Source organism: Gymnoscopelus microlampas (genome assembly GCF_963454915.1).
Source record: "Gymnoscopelus microlampas genome assembly, chromosome: 24".
Classification (NCBI taxonomy): domain Eukaryota; kingdom Metazoa; phylum Chordata; class Actinopteri; order Myctophiformes; family Myctophidae; genus Gymnoscopelus; species Gymnoscopelus microlampas.
In genome coordinates this window covers 34,677,243-34,697,242 of record NC_139961.1, presented here as the reverse complement: position 1 = coordinate 34,697,242, position 20,000 = coordinate 34,677,243, and the positions used below count along the sequence as shown (strand labels likewise).

General features: G+C 43.3%; 1 protein-coding gene across 4 annotated transcripts in view; it reads left to right on the top strand.

Moving 5' to 3' along the window:
• LOC311040908 (histone deacetylase 4-like) overlaps nucleotides 1-20,000 on the top strand; it is a gene marked incomplete at its 5' end in the record, with an annotated part of 87,452 nt that overhangs the window by 23,181 nt on the left and 44,271 nt on the right. For 2 of the 4 annotated variants that reach the window (XM_084051321.1, XM_084051320.1), the window contains 2 exons: nucleotides 380-494; nucleotides 17,339-17,766. In XM_084051321.1, coding sequence (XP_083907447.1) covers nucleotides 380-494; nucleotides 17,339-17,766 — 543 coding nt within the window. Of the gene's footprint in view, nucleotides 1-379; nucleotides 495-11,705; nucleotides 11,882-17,338; nucleotides 17,767-20,000 lie in introns of those variants that run through there. The other 2 variants (XM_084051322.1, XM_084051323.1) reach the window with 2 other exon arrangements.

The following is a 20,000-nucleotide window of genomic DNA, read 5'->3' as shown; positions in this document are numbered from 1 at the left end:
TCTCTCTCTCTCTCTCTCTCTCTCTCTCTCTTGCGCGCGCTGAACTCGTACAGGCGAAGACGAGGGAACTACATGCCGATTAAAGGCCGCTCCCCTCGCCGTTTTGCCGTTTTCCGCGGACATCAAGCCTCATCCCGGGGCCCCACCTGCGACCGCCGTGCAGCCCAGGACCTCTGCAGTTTAGCCGGGCACAGTGTGTCCTGTCAGCAGCCATGAATCGCGGTTTAGCTCCGCTGATGGTAGCGACTTGCGGATGACCCGAAGCCCCCTGGTTTGGACTCTTATTGGCTGGCCCGGCTTTGTTGAGTTTTTTTTTTTTTTTTTGGGGTCCTTTTTTCTTTTCTTCGTGGGGTATTGAGTTGCGTGAAGGTCTGTCTTAATGTTGCGGACCATATTTGAAGCGGAGTGTTCACTCTCTCCCACAGAGGGACTCCTGGCCAAGGAGCAGCCCCTGGAGGTGCTGAAGACATCGGCGCTCAACCACATCCCGACAGGTAAGACAGGGAGGTGTGTGTGTGTGCGTGTGTGTGTGTGTGTGTGTGTGTGTGTGTGTGTGTGTGTGTGTGTGTGTGTGTGTGTGTGTGTGTGTGTGTGTGTGTGTGTGTATGTGTGTGTGTTGTGCTCATATGCGTGTGTGTTTGTATGTCATGCGCATGTGTGTGTTTCTGTCAACCCAAGCTTGTGGATCTGAGTCTGAGCCCACACCTCATTGGATGTGTCCTATGTCACTCTGCATCATCTAATTGAGGAAGGTGATTTGTTTGTTTTTTAGACCAGAATGGCTGCAGGCCTTTTTTGAACCCATTAAAACCGGGAACGCAATCTGTGTAACCACATAAACCATTATTTTATACTTTGGCTGATCGAAAATAGCAGATATACAAGCCGCGCTATGAGCTTGTAGATCTGCTATTTTTGAAAAATCGTGAACATTTGTGCAAATCTTTGAATATACATATTTTTTAAGCAAACATTTTTAACTCAAACTTTGCTTCTGGGGGTCCCTGGAACAAAATATTTTGAGATGGGGGTCGGCGGCCCAAATACATATAATTTTGGAGGTCCTTGACATGAAAAAGTTTGAAAACCTCTGATATAACAACATATGTTTTTCAGAAAACTGTTAGGATTTAGAAGACATTTGTAGAATCGGAACCTCAGACATTTGTAGAATCGGAACTCAGGCCTTTATGGGTTATGGGAATTACCGTGATTTGGCTTTTGCTCGTTAGATAAACGCAAGCGCAAGAGACTTTTCTTATTCGTTTTTACCATTGCACTTGCGTTGAATGGGAGCCAGCTCCCATGACCGTAATCACACTGTAGAGGCCTTAGATAGGAGACCTTTCAGAACACTCCAGAGGAAGGCCCTCTGAAAAAATACTAAGCAGTATAAAGTGGAAGAAACCTATTGGGCGCGTATTCCCTGATACAATTTGGTCGTCCCCAAAGCCAATGAGTCTGGTTGAGTCACTTCCTCTCTCTGTACCGTGGGGAGCGGGAATATTGAAAAAAAGAAAAGAAAAAAAGGATGCGTCGGCGTCGGGCCTGTAAGGCAGTGATTATCAACCTTTGGGCCGGGGGGCCCCACTGGGTGGGCCGTGAGGATATTGTAAGTGGCCCCCCCCCAAAATAATTGGCAAAACACTAAGATCGTAATGATAATATAACATTAATATAAAAAAGTGATACCAATAAATAAGAACTAGTTCCAATTGATCGATTGATGGACCATTGATATAAATACAGTAAATACATTGTTGAGTTAACCACTTAACAGCCTGCCGTGTTAAGTGGTCAGAGGGGTGGGCCCCGCAAATACTTTCAATATTTTTCAAGTAGGCCCCGATAACAGTAAATGTGGAGAACCACTGCTGTGAGGTATATTATTGTGGCTCTCTCCCTCTGACACAATCACACCCTCACTGAGCGTTATCTTAATATAGCTCTAGGTACATCCGATGACAACGGGGGGACGCTAACGAGAGGCGATAAAGTCGTTAACGATGGAAGTGTTAAGCAGGGCGACGAGAAAACAAGGAGGGTTGCAGAGTGAGGAAAGAGATGGACACAATTAGTGAGAGAGAATCATAGAGAAAGAGAGAGAGAGAGAGAGAGGACTGTAGCTGAGGTATTCTGAAAGGGAATCCAGTGTGTGATGTAATGAATGCATTATGCATAGCCTAATTGTATAATGAGCCTGCATAAACAGTTCTGTGCGTTTTGACTGTTTTACCTTAGAAATACAACTTGGCGTTTTCGATTAACAGAGTACAGTATTATAACAGCAATAATGCACTCTTCTTCCACTGATCTTCTTTCTCTGTCTCTCTCACACACACACACACACACACACACACACACACACACAGACACACACCATCTTCATCATCATCATTGTCCACCTCCTCCTGATCCTTGCACCTTGTACAACGTACAATCCTCCGTGTTAGTTTAACTCCGATTTACAGTTACAAATAGACAAATGAATACTGAGGATTTTACTTTGTAGGGCTGAAAGTCTCGTTTAAATAGATATAATATTGATACAAGATCGTCTGAGATTGTAATATGGCGATATAGCTTAAATATAATTTCTTCCTGGTATTGAATGCTGCATTACAGTGAAGTGATGTTCTGAACACATTAGGTTGTACTGTCATTATTAGACATTACTCATTTTCTCCAAAAATCCGATGTGCTCGATAGAGGCATTCGGTCAAAGATATTGCAATATTTCATTTGATATTGTCCAGCCTTACTGCACATGTCCGCTTGTGTTGGTTGCCCAGGGAGGTGTATGTGTGTGTGTGTGTGTGTGTGTGTGTGTGTGTGTGTGTGTGTGTGTGTGTGTGTGTGTGTGTGTGAGAGCATAGTGGCGGGTCTATTTTCTGCACGCCTCTGGCAACCTGATAAAATATTGAAAATACACAAGAGCAGCTTCATCAGATATTCTTGAAATCTGGTGTGTTGGACACACTCAGTTATTCCTTTTTGCAAATCCTCTTTGTGTCTTTGTGATATTCTCCTCCTGAAGGAAAGAAACAAACAAAGATTTTTAGGTCCGACCCTGATTTTGGAGACTCCTAGAACACCGGTTACTGATATTGTATTGGAAAACATTGACATTTAAATTTGAGATCATTGACATTACATTTTTATAAATAAAAGATAAACACAAATAACCTTTTATTTAACCTCTCAAGACCTATTCAAAAATGTTCAAAAATAGCTGATCTACGCTCAAAATGCGTTCTAACATGACGTGTTGTGAGCTTGTAGATCAGCTGTTTTTGAACATTTTCACACATTTTCTCCTATAATGACGTGCCCAAAATAGGGATGCCAAGTTGAAAGCAGTTAGAAATTCATTGGCTGCATAATTACTGATACTGTCGTCAAAAAAGTCAAATAATAGTTCACATATCGGCCCGACCGATATATTGGTCTGGCCCTAAAACAAACCATCTATGGATGTGCGATAATGGGTAAAACAGTAGGTTAATTGCTTTTATTGTATCGCTGTGATCACAACTGTTAATGAATGATTATTAGATTAACCCATTGAGACCTGGAACTTGTGTCATATTTTGATTTGAGCTAAAAAAAGCATTATTTTACACTTTGGCTATTCAAAAATAGCAGATATACAAGCTCATAGCGCGGCACGAGTGCCGTGCTACGAGCTTGTAGATCTGCTATTTTTGAAAAATCGTGAAAATGTGTGCAAATCTTTGAATATATATATTGTTTTAAAGCGAACATTTTTTACTGAAATCTTTACTTCTGGGGGTCCCTGGAACAACATATTTTGAGATGGGGGTCAGCGGTCAAATACATATAATTTTGGGGGTACTTGACTTGAAATAGTTTGAGAACCACTGATATAGAAACCTAAGTTTTTCAGAATACTTTTGAGATTTAGTAGACATGTAGAATCGGCTTCAGGTCTTAATGGCTTTAATAATAATTGATAATTGTTCATCTCAATTGATTTTGGAATTTGCTTTCACTTGTTTCAACCTCAGCGGTCATTCTAAATTAAACCTAATATTTCAGTATTGCCAGTAATGCCAAGTTTCCAACGTTCAACGTCAATTGTAGAAATTAAACTGTAGTGTGCAGTTAAAAAACTAGCACTCCTGCAGCCCTAGAGCGCTGTGCACACACACAGGCAAGAAATGTCTGGGTAAACGTCCTGCAATCAGGTGCAGTTCATCATTTACATGTTGTCTGTCGACATCCCCGCTGTGACCTCAGCCTAATGTCATTTAAATGCCGACCTGACGCCGCGGTTCCGTCCTTTCTGGATGCAAACCCTGTGGTGGCCACACCTGGTCACCTGCCTGTGGTTTGGCGCTTGTTGTTTGTACTTCACAGCCAAGCTAAACGCATGACTTTGGTTTTTACCCAAAGCAGGAGTCGTCTGCTGAAGTTTGACCAAAACAAAAACTGTCTGTTTTGACTGACTCTCCTTTTCTTTGTCGTTCATGTCGACTATGCCGTGACCTGGTAACCCAAAATGGTGTGTGTGTGGTTTGGCTCGGGGGGGGGGTGTTTTATCTGCCTTCCGCAAGAGGACCCCACTCTCCTCTCTGGGTGACTCAATGGCAATGCACTTAACACTGCCAGGTGGCGGCGTTCAATTCCCTCCGGGGTCATTCATACTAAAAATATACGCGCCACTCGTGGTGCTTTCAGGTGCTTTGGGGAAAAAAATAAAAAGGTGTTAAAATAGCATACGTTATTTTCTCCTACTCATTAATTTATGCTTTTGTCCTTCAGCACAGGCAATGAGGTGACATGCTAGACCTTCAAAGAGTGGGAAGGCCTTCTGAGAGAACCAAGAAAATAAACCAGACAGGTCACGCAGTAAAGATATGTTGTTGCTGTTGTTTACTTACGATTTTGTTTTTATTAATTTTTTGTCAATTTTGTTTGCCATTAACATCAACTGGAATCGAGCTAAGGGACGTTGCACTCATGTGGTCGACGCGCTAAACCGGCCATGTACCAGTACCGCCCCTGAAGGCGTTTTCTTGCATGGAGTCAGTCTAGCATGACAGTCAAAGGAGGCAGAACAGGCCATACTATTTTCAGCTCCGCTTAATTCCCTGTTGTTTTCTATTTTTAATACCCGGCAACATATTTAACATAATGCACCAGGGCCTTCCTCTGTGTGCCGCCTCTGCCGAAACTTCTGCGGGTCAGCGGGCTGAGGTGGAACTCTGCATATCATGCGCCCATCTCTCGTCTTCCCGTGTCCCTCTCGTCTCCCCGTCTCGCATCTTAAATCCAAGCCCTCTCCTTCACCCTGTCTCGTCCCTGCCTCCCTTCCCCTCCCCTTCCCTCTCCTCCCCTCCCCTCCCCTCCTGAAGCTGCATGGATGCAGTCTGGTGGATGACGTCAACTGGGCCGGCGAGGACAAGCCGGAGCATGTTTTGGAACAGAGAGGCTCGCCGCACCTAGACACGTCCCACCCTTGCGCCCTCATTCTCCCCCCCCCCCCCGCACCCCCTCCCCTCGCCTATCTCTCTCCTTTCTCTTCTCTCAGCTCCTCGGTCTGTCCTCCAGTGTCACATTCAGCAGCTTGCGGTGCCCGTTGTCCTCTACTCAAAAGCCTGCGATCAATAAACAAAATAATAATAATAATAATTCAGAGTGATTTTCTTGCCATTGGAGCAAAGTATTTCACCATCACTCCTTGGAGATTCAGCAAGCAGCACTAACAAACAGTATCATGTGCACCTGTCCCGTGCATGTTGTCCCCTGCAGAAATGAAGTGGATGAGACAACTCGCCAAGCTAGCCGCTGCTATTTTCTGCCACCAACAGATGTGCTACTTGTTGCCCCCTCTCTCTATCTCCCTCTCGTATGCCACTCCCCTGCTTAGATCCCCTGTACAGAATAGCTTTTATCTCTCGGCATAAGAAAATAAACAAATCCCAGTACTGTTTTTTACCGAGGCTGCTCTGCACTGCTCCGTTCAGCACAGCAAGACATCTATTAGGCCTAACGAGCGCCAGGCTCGGGCCATCAGACCACGGGACATCAACTCAGCGGAACCGATCCCCAAATCAGAGATGTCGGCTCCCGTTGTCATCTGGTATAAATAGATCGCCACTTGGGAGCCAGAAGTGTTGTGTGTAGTTGCACCCGAGGGGTCGTAAGCACACCATGATTTGTTGCAGGGGGGGAGACCGAAGGTAGGGAGGGAGGGCGGAATGACGGGAGTAGAAAGGAGGTTGTACATGTGGGCCCCCCGTGGAGTAGGCAAGACGCGAGCAGGGTTGGAGCGTCAGGTCAGGTGCATTCTGAAGGTGTGTCAGAGGTAGGGCCGGGTAATTCATCAAAAATATATCGAAAACCGACATTTTTTGACCCATAACTGACTTAATCTCGCTCATGTAGGTTAATCCACTGTTTCCCAAACACTGGGTCGGGACCCATTTGTGGGCCGCGGACCCATTTTTATGGGTCACGTGTAAATATCCCTTTATTTTTTGTTTCCTACATTTTCTTTTAAATTATTATTTCAAATCATTTTCTAAAACATTTCCAAAAAAATGCAAAATTTTTCATGAATTAAAAAAAAAGTCCAAATGTTTTACAATACAATACTTTTAATTTTTTTATCTAACAATTTCCATATATTAAAACTTTATTATAAAGTTATAATATAGTGATTAGTCTGAATAACCACAATCTTGTATTATACTTCTTTGTACAATGATGTACAAAAATTGTGAAAATAGCCGATCTACAAGCTTTTTGAGCTTGTAGATCGGCTATTTTTACTTTTTGTATCGTTTATTAATCGTAACCTAGGCAAAAGTTTGAAATAATCCTGATATTGATTTGAAGTCATATCGCGGGGGACAGCGTGGACATTGATCTGGGCAATGATCTTAGTGTTAGTATGATATTTATGTGCCAATGTCATTCAATATGTTTTTTATATATCTCTTTATTAACTGGAATCAGACTTTTGAATAACAGATTAACGGACAGGGCAGGGAGGGTAGCTGCATACTGTACATCAATCACAAACAAATGTCAATGAAGAAGAGGAACAGGACGGGCAGGATGGCCTGCTGGTTAGACGTACTGTCCTACAACTAAAAGATCACACGTTTCTTTTTGCAGACTTCAGTCGGCATTCAGAATGTAAGTGTGTTACACTTTTAAGGGAAAACAAAAAGAAACACCTTCAGCTTGACAAGTCACTGTGACGCCACAAAGCCACCCCGTCAGTAAACTATCCTTGTTGTTCTCTAATCTTTCCAAGTAGAGCTGTCGGTCGAGTCAAAACGATTTTTTTCCACATCACGCACCTGTGATGCTGTGGTTGTTCAGAACGCCTGGAGCCACATGATGCCACCTGTTGGAAGCTTTCTCTCTGGTTTCATCCTTCCTCTGTTCAACGCTCCACTTTCCTACAGTCTGTCCATCAATCTAGCTAGAACAGTGTTTCCCAAACGTTTTAGCCTGAGACCCGAAAGAGAAGTATGGTATCTCCCCAGAACCCAAAATTCAGGGACGTGCACAGATAGACTCTAGGTGGTGCTAGAGCACCTGCCCTTTGCCCTCTTGACCAGAAGTGCCCTTTTGAAAAAAAGAAAAAAAAACTTTTTTTTCCCCCAGTTTACAGCAGGGGTCTTCAACAGGGGGTCCGGGACCCTTAGGGGGTCCTCCTTACTACAGGGGGTCCGCCAAATCTTTATGTGATATGATTTTTCTTTTTACCATAACCACTCGAAACCTAGCATCCCTTTTCTGAGGAGAACTTTAGCCAAAAATAGCAGATCTACAAGCTCACAACGGCGTTGTGGGCTTGTAGATCGGCTATTTTTGGCAAAGAGGTATAGGTGTAGAGGTAAAAAAGAGCAGACCAAGTAAATAAAAAAAAAAGTATAATTTACTTGAGCACCTGCCCCTCAAAATGTCTCTGCACGCCACTGCCAAAATTACAAAAATACATTTTGAATAACCACTTAAGCCCTGTTTAATCCTATATCAAATTTGCCTAGTGGATGGACTTCCGGGTTATCTGCAAAGAGGCGGAGTTTGTGTAGGACTCTTTGTTTCTGCTATGTTGTAGCTACTGTATGTTCTAGCAGACCACATGTCCAATTTACCACACATTTAGCCTAAAAATCGATCCTGGCTGTAGCCTTTGGATCGTGTACTTTTAATTGTTCAGTATACATTTGTATGCGTTCTTTGGGCCATATTTTGGCTCAGTAGTGCACCACTCTCTATCGTCACGCATATTACGTCGCCCCGAAAGGGCTCTTAGCCGCACAGGGCCCCGTCCTGTGGAAGGGGGGAGGGGGACGGGGGCATGAACGAAAGTCTGAACGTAACAGTTTCAGGAAGTGCACTGGTTCGTTTACGTTCACGCCGAAGACCGAAGCATTTACAACAAATCGGTCATGAACGTCCCATCACTTCTTTCAAATACTTTTCCAATTACACAGTGCATGCGTGGAGAGACGCACACACATTGTTAACGGAGAAACAACAACACAACAACACGGCCGGACGGACTTTCAAATCAATGGCAGTTTATGGTGTAATGTGCAAAGTAACATATGATGGACATGGAACAATAACATCACTGACACAACTTCAGGTTTCACCGTGCTCTGTTGTTCTCTAAACAAAACAGCCATGGGACCACGCAACAAAACATCACTGGACTTTCGCACACGCAAAGTGTGTGTGTGTGTGTGTGTGTGTCTGTCTGACCATAATAATTGTAATAATAGTACGGTATATAGCCTATATTGAGGCTACTAGATGTGAGGGTACCTCTAGTAGTGAAAATTGCAGATTTGCCGATTTACAATTTCACGCACATAATAACACATAACACACCTACTTATACACACACACAGGTAGGTGAGAAAGATGTATTTTACCTTTCATTGGAGACCGGTGTATTTTCCTCTTCTAGCATTGTTGATGCTGCTAGTATTTTCCCAATTAAAATGGATTGATTGATTGGTTGATTGAAACTTGTATTTTAACAGGGAAAACACCAAATGCCATGCGACTGTGACAGACTCAAACAATGATACATTTACATCAATTTTTTTGAAAACTGGCTATAAAGAAAAGAGGGTGACTAATCACTGAATTACCCAAACTATATGTGAAACTACCTTCTTCAGAAGTTGTCCTGCATGATGGAGATTATGATGACATAATTACAGCATGAAGATGGCAAGTCCTACTGACCTACTTAATAGTTTTTTTTCCACAAATATAACATGAAAAGTAAGTGTTGTTTAATGGTGGTTTGTTAATTAAAACAGTGCCGACCTGAGTGATATAAATTACAAAATTGGGGCTGGGGGGATGCGGTGCTTTTCATGATGAGATGGCATCAGATTGTCTAAAGATTTGACGTTGATAGACTGAGACAAAACCGTTTTCAGAAGAGGGGGGGGATCAATGGCGGGTTGGAGGGCCGAATTTTCTTTTTCTCCCTTGAATGAAATAAAAAAAAGAATAAATAAAATAAAATGCAATTAACACCAGTCAAAATATGGCACTTTTTTGTCTCGAGGGGAAAAGGGCTGGGGCTCAAGCCCTTTGGGCCCAGTAAGATAACATAAACACTTGTGTTCACACCTCAAGTGTTCCTTGCGGGGAAATTCAGGTGTCATAGTAGCAGCAACAGCTGTGTCCACCAAGGCGTTTTTTTAATTTTTATTTTCCTGAGCGCAGCAGCATATGTTTTGAATTGTGGGAGTGTCAAGTTTTTTTTCGCTATACTAGAAATGCCAGCAGTGGGACGAGGCGCTGAGTGGCGTTTGAATGGGCATTCTATCAGCTATAAATATATGAGTGAATATAAGTAAGTCTCACAACCGAAATCCTTAACATCCATTAGTATTCGTTGACGTGCCTGAGCCCACTACATTTTAAGCACTATTTTATACGAAGATAGCCGTTGCGAGGCGTTGTGAGCTTGCAGATCTGCAATTATTGAACACCTTGAAAAATGTGGCCAGATTTTGAATATTTTCTCAGCAAAATAGGGATGCCAAAGTTAATGTGATAAAAAGGAAAGGAAAAGAAAGCAGTGTCTGGAAAAGCTCATGGTAGTCTTCTGATCTCTGTGTGTGATAGACATACGACTGTCTGTTGCGTAAGAGCAACTTCTATATACATGAGTCCTGGAGATGGCACGTTTTGTCTTTGTTTTGGTTTGCTCTGAGTGCCTCCATATAGTTCCCTATCCCGCGTGTATCAGTAAACTGAGATATGTGTTTGACGTCACCACTTGTATACAGAGATGGACAGATATCAAAGAGTTTATCTTTGCCAAGTGGTCACTAGGACGGTCTCTCAGAAGGCCAGAAATGCCTCTTCACAAGCCGGCTGTTGCATATTTCTGGCTGACACAGTTCTTGTTAGGTACCTGACTTTGATTTAAATTCACTGGATTGATTTTGAGGCATTTCCAATTGATTTGATGGTAGCACATAGATACTTAATGATTTATTACTAGATAATGCAGAGGTTGATTATGATTTATTAAGTAGTACAGAATAGATATTGATTAGGATGTATGGATACACAAGCTAACTAACTAACTAATCTGTATGGTAAAAAGAAAGAAAGAAAAATGAAGAGCTTGAGTCAAACCCTGGTACGTATGACATTGAACATAGGCTAGATGCCACAATGATTAAATAATAAACCCCAAGGATGAAGTGTTATGAAACCGTAAACAACTTGACACACAGAGGTCGTTTCACGTCTTTTGAAATCGTCCCTCCAGCCACTGTGAGGGGAAAGTCCTCCTTCAGCTTTCACCTGAAACCATTTTGCGGTTTTATTTGTTTGGGAAATGTAGTCAAATTCCAGGCCAGGAATTTGAGCGCACGGTAGTAAACCGCACGAGAGAGGGAGACAGAAGGGGGGGGGGCAATCAAGAGGGAGGGGGTGTGGAGAGAGAGAGACTGATCGAGAGGGAGAGACCGATCGAGAGAGAGGGAGAGAGAGGAAGGGACTGATGGAGAGGGAGAGAGGGGAGGGGAAGCATTGGAGACGGCTAAAAGAGGTGGAATGCAGGGAGAGCAAGAGACGGAAAGCAACGAGGATGCACTGCGCTTAAAGTGACGGACGAGTCAGTCGCACATCTACATGGCACAAGTCAAATAGAGGCAGAGAGACAGAGTGAACAGCAGGGCTGAGAGGGAGAGTTGTAAAGTGTGTGTACGTGCAAGCGAGCGTGTGTGTGTGTGTGACTGTGTGTGTGTGTGTGTGTGTGTGTGTGTGTGTGTGTGTGTGTGCGTGTGCGTGCGTGATGGTTCCTGGAAAAGCAGGAGACTGCAGAATAAACAGGCAGCATGCCTGAGACTGCCCTGTGATGTCATCACTGGGCAAACGAGGGAAGGTGGGAGGAGGAACAGACGAGAGAGAGAGAGAGAGAGAGGAAGGGAGGGAGAAAGAAGAATATGGAGGTAGAGAGAGGGAGAGAGCGAGATAGAGAGTGGGGAGGGACAGCCATCAGGTTTGAACAGAGAGGGGCGGAGGGACACAGGGAGCAAAAAGTGTCTTCGAGAGAGAGAGAGAGAGAGAGAGAGAGAGAGAGAGAGAGAGAGAGAGAGAGAGAGAGAGAGAGAGAGAGAGAGAGAGAGAGAGAGAGAGAGAGAGAGAGAGAGGAGGCAGAGCAGCCGGAAGACAGTCAGCAAACGGATCACACCAGCATTACCACTAAACACACTGACAAACCATAGCAGCAGGATCGCACCAGCAGCATTACCACTAAACACACTGACAGACAGACCATAGCAGCAGCAGGAACACTGTGGTCTGGGCTGCAGAGAGGCTGCTAAGAGAGAGAGGCACACAGCACTGATGGGTAGGTGGCCCACAGCGGCAGGGCTAGCGCCCATCTCTATCTCTCTCTCTCTCTCTCTCTCCCTGTCTCTCTCTCCCCCTGTCTCTCTCTCCCCCTGTCTCTCTCACTATGCTCCATCTCTCTCGTCTGCCTGTTCTTATTGTGTACGTATTTACCAATTAGCACTGCTGGTGACAAGAGGCTATAGGCTCCCCATCTCTCACTCGGGTATGATTTTGTCCGTAATTACTACTGTTGGGGCCAGGGATGCTATAGGAAGTCTTTGTCTCAATCTCTCTCATATTGTACAGTTAGCAATTAGGCAGCAATGGGGACAGGGATGCCGTAAGTGTGTGTGTGTGTGTGTGTGTGTGTGTGTGTGTGTGTGTGTGTGTGTGTGTGTGTGTGTGTGTGTGTGTGTGTGTGTGTGTGTGTGTGTGTCCGTCTATGTCTGTGGGTGTTTGTGAGAGTAACTCAGAATAGCGTGGGCAAGAACATTTTGTTCAGCAGTGGCCCTGTATGCGGTAGTATCTGGACGTAAATAGATAAATGGCCACGCTAACGGTTCAAAATATACTAATTAAGTTGCGAGAGCTTTGTAATGGACTCATGCAGCCAGTGTGTGACGTTGACCTGCCAACCTTGCAGCCTTTGCTGAGCTGCACTGCCGAGGCTCACAGGGAAAGGCTGAAGCTGTAGCGGCTGATGGCACAGCACTGCAGGGGAGACACGATGGGCAAGACCCCAGAAATACAGTACACAAGAGACTTGTGTACCAGTGGCCAAAAAAGGATATCAGTAACCCGGGTGGCCTTAGAATCAGAATGCGTTTTATTTGCCGGTCGCATGTCCTTAGAAGTTGCTGTTTGGTTTATGAGGCGCAGCCTTCTGCCTGCATAGGACTTACCAAATGACAAGGATGGACTATGCAGGATATTTGGTGCTGTATTTACACTCGATCAAGCGCTACATTCTATCAACTGCAGCCAAAGCACGCCGTACGGACAATACGGTGCAATGCAATTACTCATTTTAGCAAAGCCAAATCTTAGCAAGGCAAGGCAGGTTTATTTGTATAGCACATTTCAACAACAAGGACATTCTAAGTGCTTTACAAAAAAACATTAAGAACATTTAGACACAAAAGAAACAAGAGTTGCATCAGACCTGCAGTTTTTGGGGAGTTAGTTCCAGATACAGTATGTAGTGCATAATAAGTGAACACTGCATGCTGCCTTCTACATGTTTAGTTCTGATTCTGGGGACAGAAAGCAGACCTGTCCCAGATGACAGGAAAAGAATAGATGGTTCATGATGTATGTTGTAGCTCAAGATCAGAAATGCATTTTGGCCCTAAACCATTCAATGCTTTATTCAATTCAATTCAAACTTTATTCCAGACACACAGGGGGTCCATAGAGTCCATGCAACACAACACATAAATACAAAATATGTTATAAAACCAACAGTAGTATTTAACATTTTTCAATTTTAGAGAAATGTTCAATTCTCTGACAGCCAACTGGAGTGATGTGATTGGTAAGGCTTTGTTTTTCTATCATGCAAACATTAATGTAGTAGTTTTGTAAAGTTTTTTTTTTTGTGACATGGGCCTGGTGGAGAGAATAATGATGATGCATCACAAAACATGTAAAATACAGCATTTCATGACCGAATAGGTCATGAAATGGATATTCTCTGTGCTCTTGGATATTCAACATAATACAGTTTAGTGCCATTATTCAACGACCATTGGCAATACTGCACAGTAAAAATCCCCAGTGTTAATGTATTCATTTGTATCTCTGAGAGTGCCTCGCCTTGCTTAAATGTGACTTTGGTAAAATGAGTAATTGCATTGCACAATTATGTCCGTACGGCACACATTGGCTGCCGCTGATAGAATGTAGCGCTTGATCGAGTCCATTTGTATTCTGTCAGAGTTAAATTAAAACTGCAATCCAGAACTTATTTAAATGAATAAATCTTTATTTTAACCATGGAGTATGTTAATACAATATAACTTGTACATCTGCCAGTGGGTGGAACTTGGAGCTGGTCTCCCTACTCTTGCACTGAGACCCACGCGCGGGGTAGGACACCTACTAGTTGACAAGTAGTAGTGCCTGAAGCTCATCTGCCCTAGCCAAGCAGGGACTGCCTCTTGGGATGAGTGGTAGAAATGTTATCCCTCGTGTGGGAGACCCTGGTTTTAATCCCATGTAAATTGTGGATTGCAGCTTTAGCAACCCCTTGAACCCCAGCATCCATATTCTGGGGGGAACATTAGCCAAAAAATAGCCGATCTACACGCAATGCGACGTGTCTCAGGGAGAAACGAAACACAAAAGAACGACGAAGGACAGCTAATGTAAACACCAGTGGTGGAAGAAGTACTCAGATATTTTATTAAGTAAAAGTAGCAATACCACAATATAAAAATACCCTGTTACAAGTAATAGGCCTGTGTTCAAAATGTTACTTTAGTAAAAGTACAAAAGTATTGGCATCAAAATATACTTAAAGTACCAAAAGTAAAAGTACTAAAATGTTTGAAAATAGCAGATCTATAAGTTTATTATGTATAAAATAGGGCTGAAGTGGTTTATGTATGTTTTATAATAATAATGTATATCTGCAAAGTAACTAGTAGCTAAAGTTATCAAAACATTTTAAAAGTACAATATTTTCCTCAGCGATGTAATGGAGTAAAAAAAGTACCCCAAGTACAGTACTTGAGTAAATTTACTTTACACCACTTGGTAAACACCGACTGACAGACTTGGGGAAACGACGTTAAAGGAAAATAATCCCACAATGACGGGGAACATGTGGCACGATGTGAACAGGCACGGTAACGGCGCAGGTGTGTGAACGGGTGCTCATCACATGATGATGACGGTGTTATATAATGTATTGTCATCATCACCCCCTGTGTGACCTCCTCCTCCATCCTAAAGGACCTGTTGCATGTTTTCCTTCTCCCATCCTGCTGTGTGTGTGTGTGTGTGTGTGTGTGTGTGTGTGTGTGTGTGTGTGTGTGTGTGTGTGTGTGTGTGTGTGTGTGTGTGTGTGTGTGTGTGTGTGTGTGTGTGTGTGTGTAGGCCGGGGCCTCACCTGCAAACCTGGGAGCTGGGGGGGGGGGGGGCAGCATGTTAATCATGCTAAATTACTATAATTGGCTAGGGAGATGTTAGCAGGAAGAGGAGACGTTCCCATGTGGTTGCTGTGTTTTATGTTTCTTCACCTCGGCTTGTACGGTCTCATCATCTAGTCAAATGAAAAATGCCCCAAAATCTTTATATCAAAGGGACATAGAAATATTACATGTCATGAAATGCATTTTACATGGTTTTAAGCGGTTTTCTATCTTGTCACCAATGACGCGCGTGTGTGTGTGTGAGAGAGAGAAAGAGGGAGAGAGTGTACCAGTGGTGGAAAAAGTACTCAAATTCTTTACTTAAGTAAAAGTACCAATACTGCAATATAAAAATACTCTGTTACAAGTAAAAATCCAAAATAAAAAATGTACTTGAGTAAAAGTGCAAAAGTATTGGCATCAAAATGTACTTAAAGTACCAAAAGTAAAAGTACTAAATATTTGAAAATAGCCTAGGCATAAAATAGGGCTAAAGTGGTTAATGTATGTTCTATAACATCATAATTTACATCTGCAAAGTAACTAGTAACTAAACTTTTCAAATAATTGTAGTGGAGTAAAAGTACAATATTTGCCTCTGAGATGTAGTGGAGTAGAAGTAAAAGTATTGGAAATTGGAAATACTCAAGTAAAGTACAAATATCTCAAAATTGTACTTAAGTACAGTACTTAAGTAAATGTACTTTCCACCACTGAGCGTATCCACAATAGAAATAAATGTATAGAACATACATTTCCATTCATAGTGACTGAGTGAGCATCCTTGTGAAAGAGGAAAGAGGGAGTGCAGCAATCGATCCATGTGGGGCTCTGTGGCGCATTTGTTCTGTTTGCAGATGTGCTAATATAAGTACCTTGTATTTGATGCTAACTGGTGCCGGCTAAGTGCAAATTTGACTGTGGATAGCACTTGCTTTGCATGTACTAGTTATTTGTGTGTGCGTGTGTGTGTGTGTGTGTGTGTGTGTGTGTGTGTGTGTGTGTGTGTGTGTGTGTGTGTGTGTGTGTGTGTGTGTGTGTGTGTGTGTGTGTGTGTGTGTGTGTGTGTGTGTGTGTGTGTGTGTGTGTCTAGCACTAAAATAGGCCAATGATGACTCGGTGTTTGCCTCTTCATTAACACAAAGTTCCAAGCAAGCATCTCTGGCTAGCACCGTGCTCTCTGCAAACATGTAGATAAATAATCAGCCAATCGCCTCCTATTTATTCAGATTTAATGGGGAGGAAGCCGCATGATTGGAAGGCTTCCTGTGTAGTGATTTGTGGGTGGCTGGCCAGTCTGGAAGGTTTTGCACCAGCTTCGGTTCAATGCAATCTTTGTCAGATGCTGCCAGCTTCCATGTTTGAATTATAGAATCCAGTTAGATTCTGGAGTCTGGTCTGCCAGTACAGTGAGGAGACTTGTGCGTGCTGATAAGAGTGTTTGTGTGTGTCTGTGTGTGTTTTGGCATCTTTGTGAGGACCGATTTTTTTTAAACCGGCATTTATGCAGGTTCTGTTCTCGCTGTTCATCAGGCTGTTTTAGGGCTAAAACAGTATTGCACTGCTTATTTAGCATTTTCCTCACTTCATGTTGTGTGTTGTCTCTCAAGCTGACGTGCGTTCATTGTACCAATCAAGCGCTTCTTCCTACAGTTCTTGTATGTGTTACTGAGTACAGAGAAGCTTGAAGTCATGTTCTGATTTAGGCACATTCACCTGCTGGTACCAGCAGTCTACGAAACCACCAGCATAATCACAGGTTCCAAACCCGGATCCGCAGGACTATTGGTACTGCCGGGTCTTCCATCCTGCCAGGACGTTAACTTCATTCACCTGGTGTCCTTGTAATTCTGGCTAAATTAAGTGGTAGTGCACACATGACCTTTGATCTTGGCCCTTAAGAGTTCTAACCCCTCTCCCTTCTCTCTCTCTTTTTTTGATTTCTCTCTGTCTTTACTCTCTCTTTCTCCCCCTGCCCCTCTCTCTCTTTCATCTGGCCTTCTCCTTCCCCTCTCACTCTCGCTTTCCATCTCTCCTTTCTCTCTCTCCATTTCAAATCTCATATCTTTATCTCCCTCTCTTTTTTCCTCCTCCCATCTGCCTTTCTCATCTCTCTCCCGTCTCTATTTTTCCTGTCCTTCTTCGACTCTCCATGCCCCTCTTCTCTCTCTCTCTCTCTCTCTCTCCCTCTCTCTCTCTCTCTCTCTCTCTCTCTCTCTCTCTCTCTCTCTCTCTCTCTCTCTCTCTCTTTTCTCTCTCTCCATGTCACTCTTATTTCTTTCCTCTGTCTCTTTCCCCTCTGTCCCTCTCTCTATCTCTCTCCATCTCTCTCTCCTCAGTGGACATCAGCTCTGCTCTTCCTCTTCGTCTGCCTCCAGCAGCCATCCCCATGGACCTCAGAGTGGACCATCACCACCACCAGCAGCAGCAGCAGCAGCAGCAGCATCATCTTCATCAGCATCAGCATCAGCATCAGCATCAGCATCAGCATCAGCATCAGCATCAGCATCAGCTGTCCTCGCTGTCCCCGTCCGGCCAGCCGGGGGTCGGGGGCCAGGTCGGGGGCGGGGGCGGCGGCGGCGGTGGGGGGGGTGGTCCGGGAGGGGGCGTGGCCCCGTCGTCGGGCAGAGAGCAGCAGCTGCAGCAGGAGCTGCTCACGCTGAAGCAGAAGCAACAGATCCAACGGCAGATCCTCATCGCCGAGTTCCAGCGGCAGCATGAGCAACTGTCACGACAACACGAGGCCCAGCTCCAGGAACACATCAAGGTGAGTGTGTGTGTGTGTGTGTGTGTGTGTGTGTGTGTGTGTGTGTGTGTGTGTGTGTGTGTGTGTGTGTGTGTGTGTGTGTGTGTGTGTGTGTGTGTGTGTGTAGTGATCTTAGGGATGGGCATTTGACGCCCGGACCGCTGGCCTACCGGTCCGGGCACTTAGGCTCTAATCCGGGTTCGAGTCCCGTTCCCGACGACCTTTGCTGTGTGTCACTCCCCGTCTCTCTCGCCCTGTTTCCTGTCTGTCTCCACAAAATTCTATCAATAAAGGCTAGGGGTGTGCCGATATATCGTCCCGCGATATATCGCGATACGTTTTCGCGACGATATGTATCGTTTTGGAAAAAAAAAATATCGTTTTTGAAAAAAAAAAATGTTTTTTTTTTTTTTTTACAATCATAATAATCAGGCATGCAAACGGCCCCGAAGTGAAAACAATGACAACATCTTTTTTTTTTCGGGTCAGGTGTCATACTATTTGGATTCAAAACGGCTATTGTAGCTGAAAAGCTACAAGTTTGCATGTCTGAATAATGCAAAAACAGAATTATTTGTTTGCATTTTCTTTTTTTCTCCTCCATATATTTTCATAATAAAAAAAGTGCGTATCGTATCGTATCGAAATCGTATCGAAGTTGTGAGCCAAATATCGTATCGTATCGTTTCGTGAAATTAGTGTATCGGCACACCCCTAATAAAGGCATAAAAGCCCCAAAAAATGATCTAAAAATAAAAGGGATGGGCATTTGGACCTTTTCTTTGTAAACGTGTAACCTTTAGAATTTGATCTGTATCTCATTCTGTGCGGCCGTTTTATTCACTCCACATTTTTTTTATTGGATATTGTAAAATATTGTATGACAAGCAATTTATTCCATTAATATTCTGTTAATATTTTGTTTGTCATGTTTTACATGACTTAATTTTGGTTAATTTAGTCCTAAACGGTTAGTGACACACATTTCGGTTAAACGGTTAACCATTTAACTGTCCCATCCCTAGTACTTAGGCCAGATGTCCCCACAAGTATAATAGAATTTAGGAAATAGACGTTGTGAGGACCGTTTTCCTTGTCTTCACAAGAGAAATGGTTGTTTTGAGGTTTAAAAAATATTTGGGGGTTTAGGCTTAACGATTAGGAAAAGATTCAGGTTGGGGTTAGACATTTAGAGGTTAGGGTGAGAGTTGCGCCTGATTCATTCTTTAGTGGCACGCTGGTGGCCTGAAAATAGACGTGAGCTTTTAGATCTGCTATTTTCAACTTTGGGGTTTGGGTTAATATGGCACAAAAAAAAGGCATTCATAAACTCACCGTCCTAAAAGGTTGATTGATGTTGAAGTATAGTAATACAAACCTGTGTGTACATTGGTAAGTTCTATGTCCTCCCCGGGATTCGAACCTGTGGGGTGTCTACCACTCATCCAAGAAGAAATCACTCGCTTGGCCAGGATATTGAGCTCATGAGCTTCAGGTAGTATTACTTGTCAGCCAGTAGGTGTCCTACCCAACACCAGGATTCAAATGTCTCAATGGAAAAGTAGGGAGCCCCCCCGCCCCCTCCAACCACTGCAGATGAACCACTGCAGATGTGCTAGTTATTGTATTAACGTACTCTACCATACAGATTGGTTAAAAACCTTTTATTCATCAACCCATTCAATCTGGGAACACATCTACAAATGTCTTCTAAAATCCTAACAGGTTTCTAAAAAGTGGTGCTAAAACTTTTTCATGTCAAGGATCTTGACATTCAAAATGATGATGTATTTGGCCGTGGACCCCCGTCTCAAAATATTTTGTAATAGGAGATTAGGGACCCGAGAAGCAAAGATTTGAGTCAAACATTTTTCCTTTACATTTTTTTTTCTTTTTTTTCTCAAAAATAGCAGATCTAGGTTTGTATTACCGAGGGCTCATAGCACAGCACTCGGTGCCGCCCTTTGAGCTTGTATATCTGCTATTTTTGAATAGCCAAAGTATAAATAATGGTTAAAGGGGTTACACAGATGCGTTCCCGGTTTGAATGGGTTCAAATAAGTACTGGGTCGCAGTTTTAATTTATCTCTGTGTGTGTGTTTGAAAATTGAACCACATTGATCTGAGACTATAGACCGAAATGGACTCGTCGTAATGGTCTATTTTTTACACGTTAAATGAGCACTGAGAATTTTACAGTGCATCCTGAGAGGATCGGATGTTTTTAGACCGTCAGTTTTGCTGGTTTGTTTGCT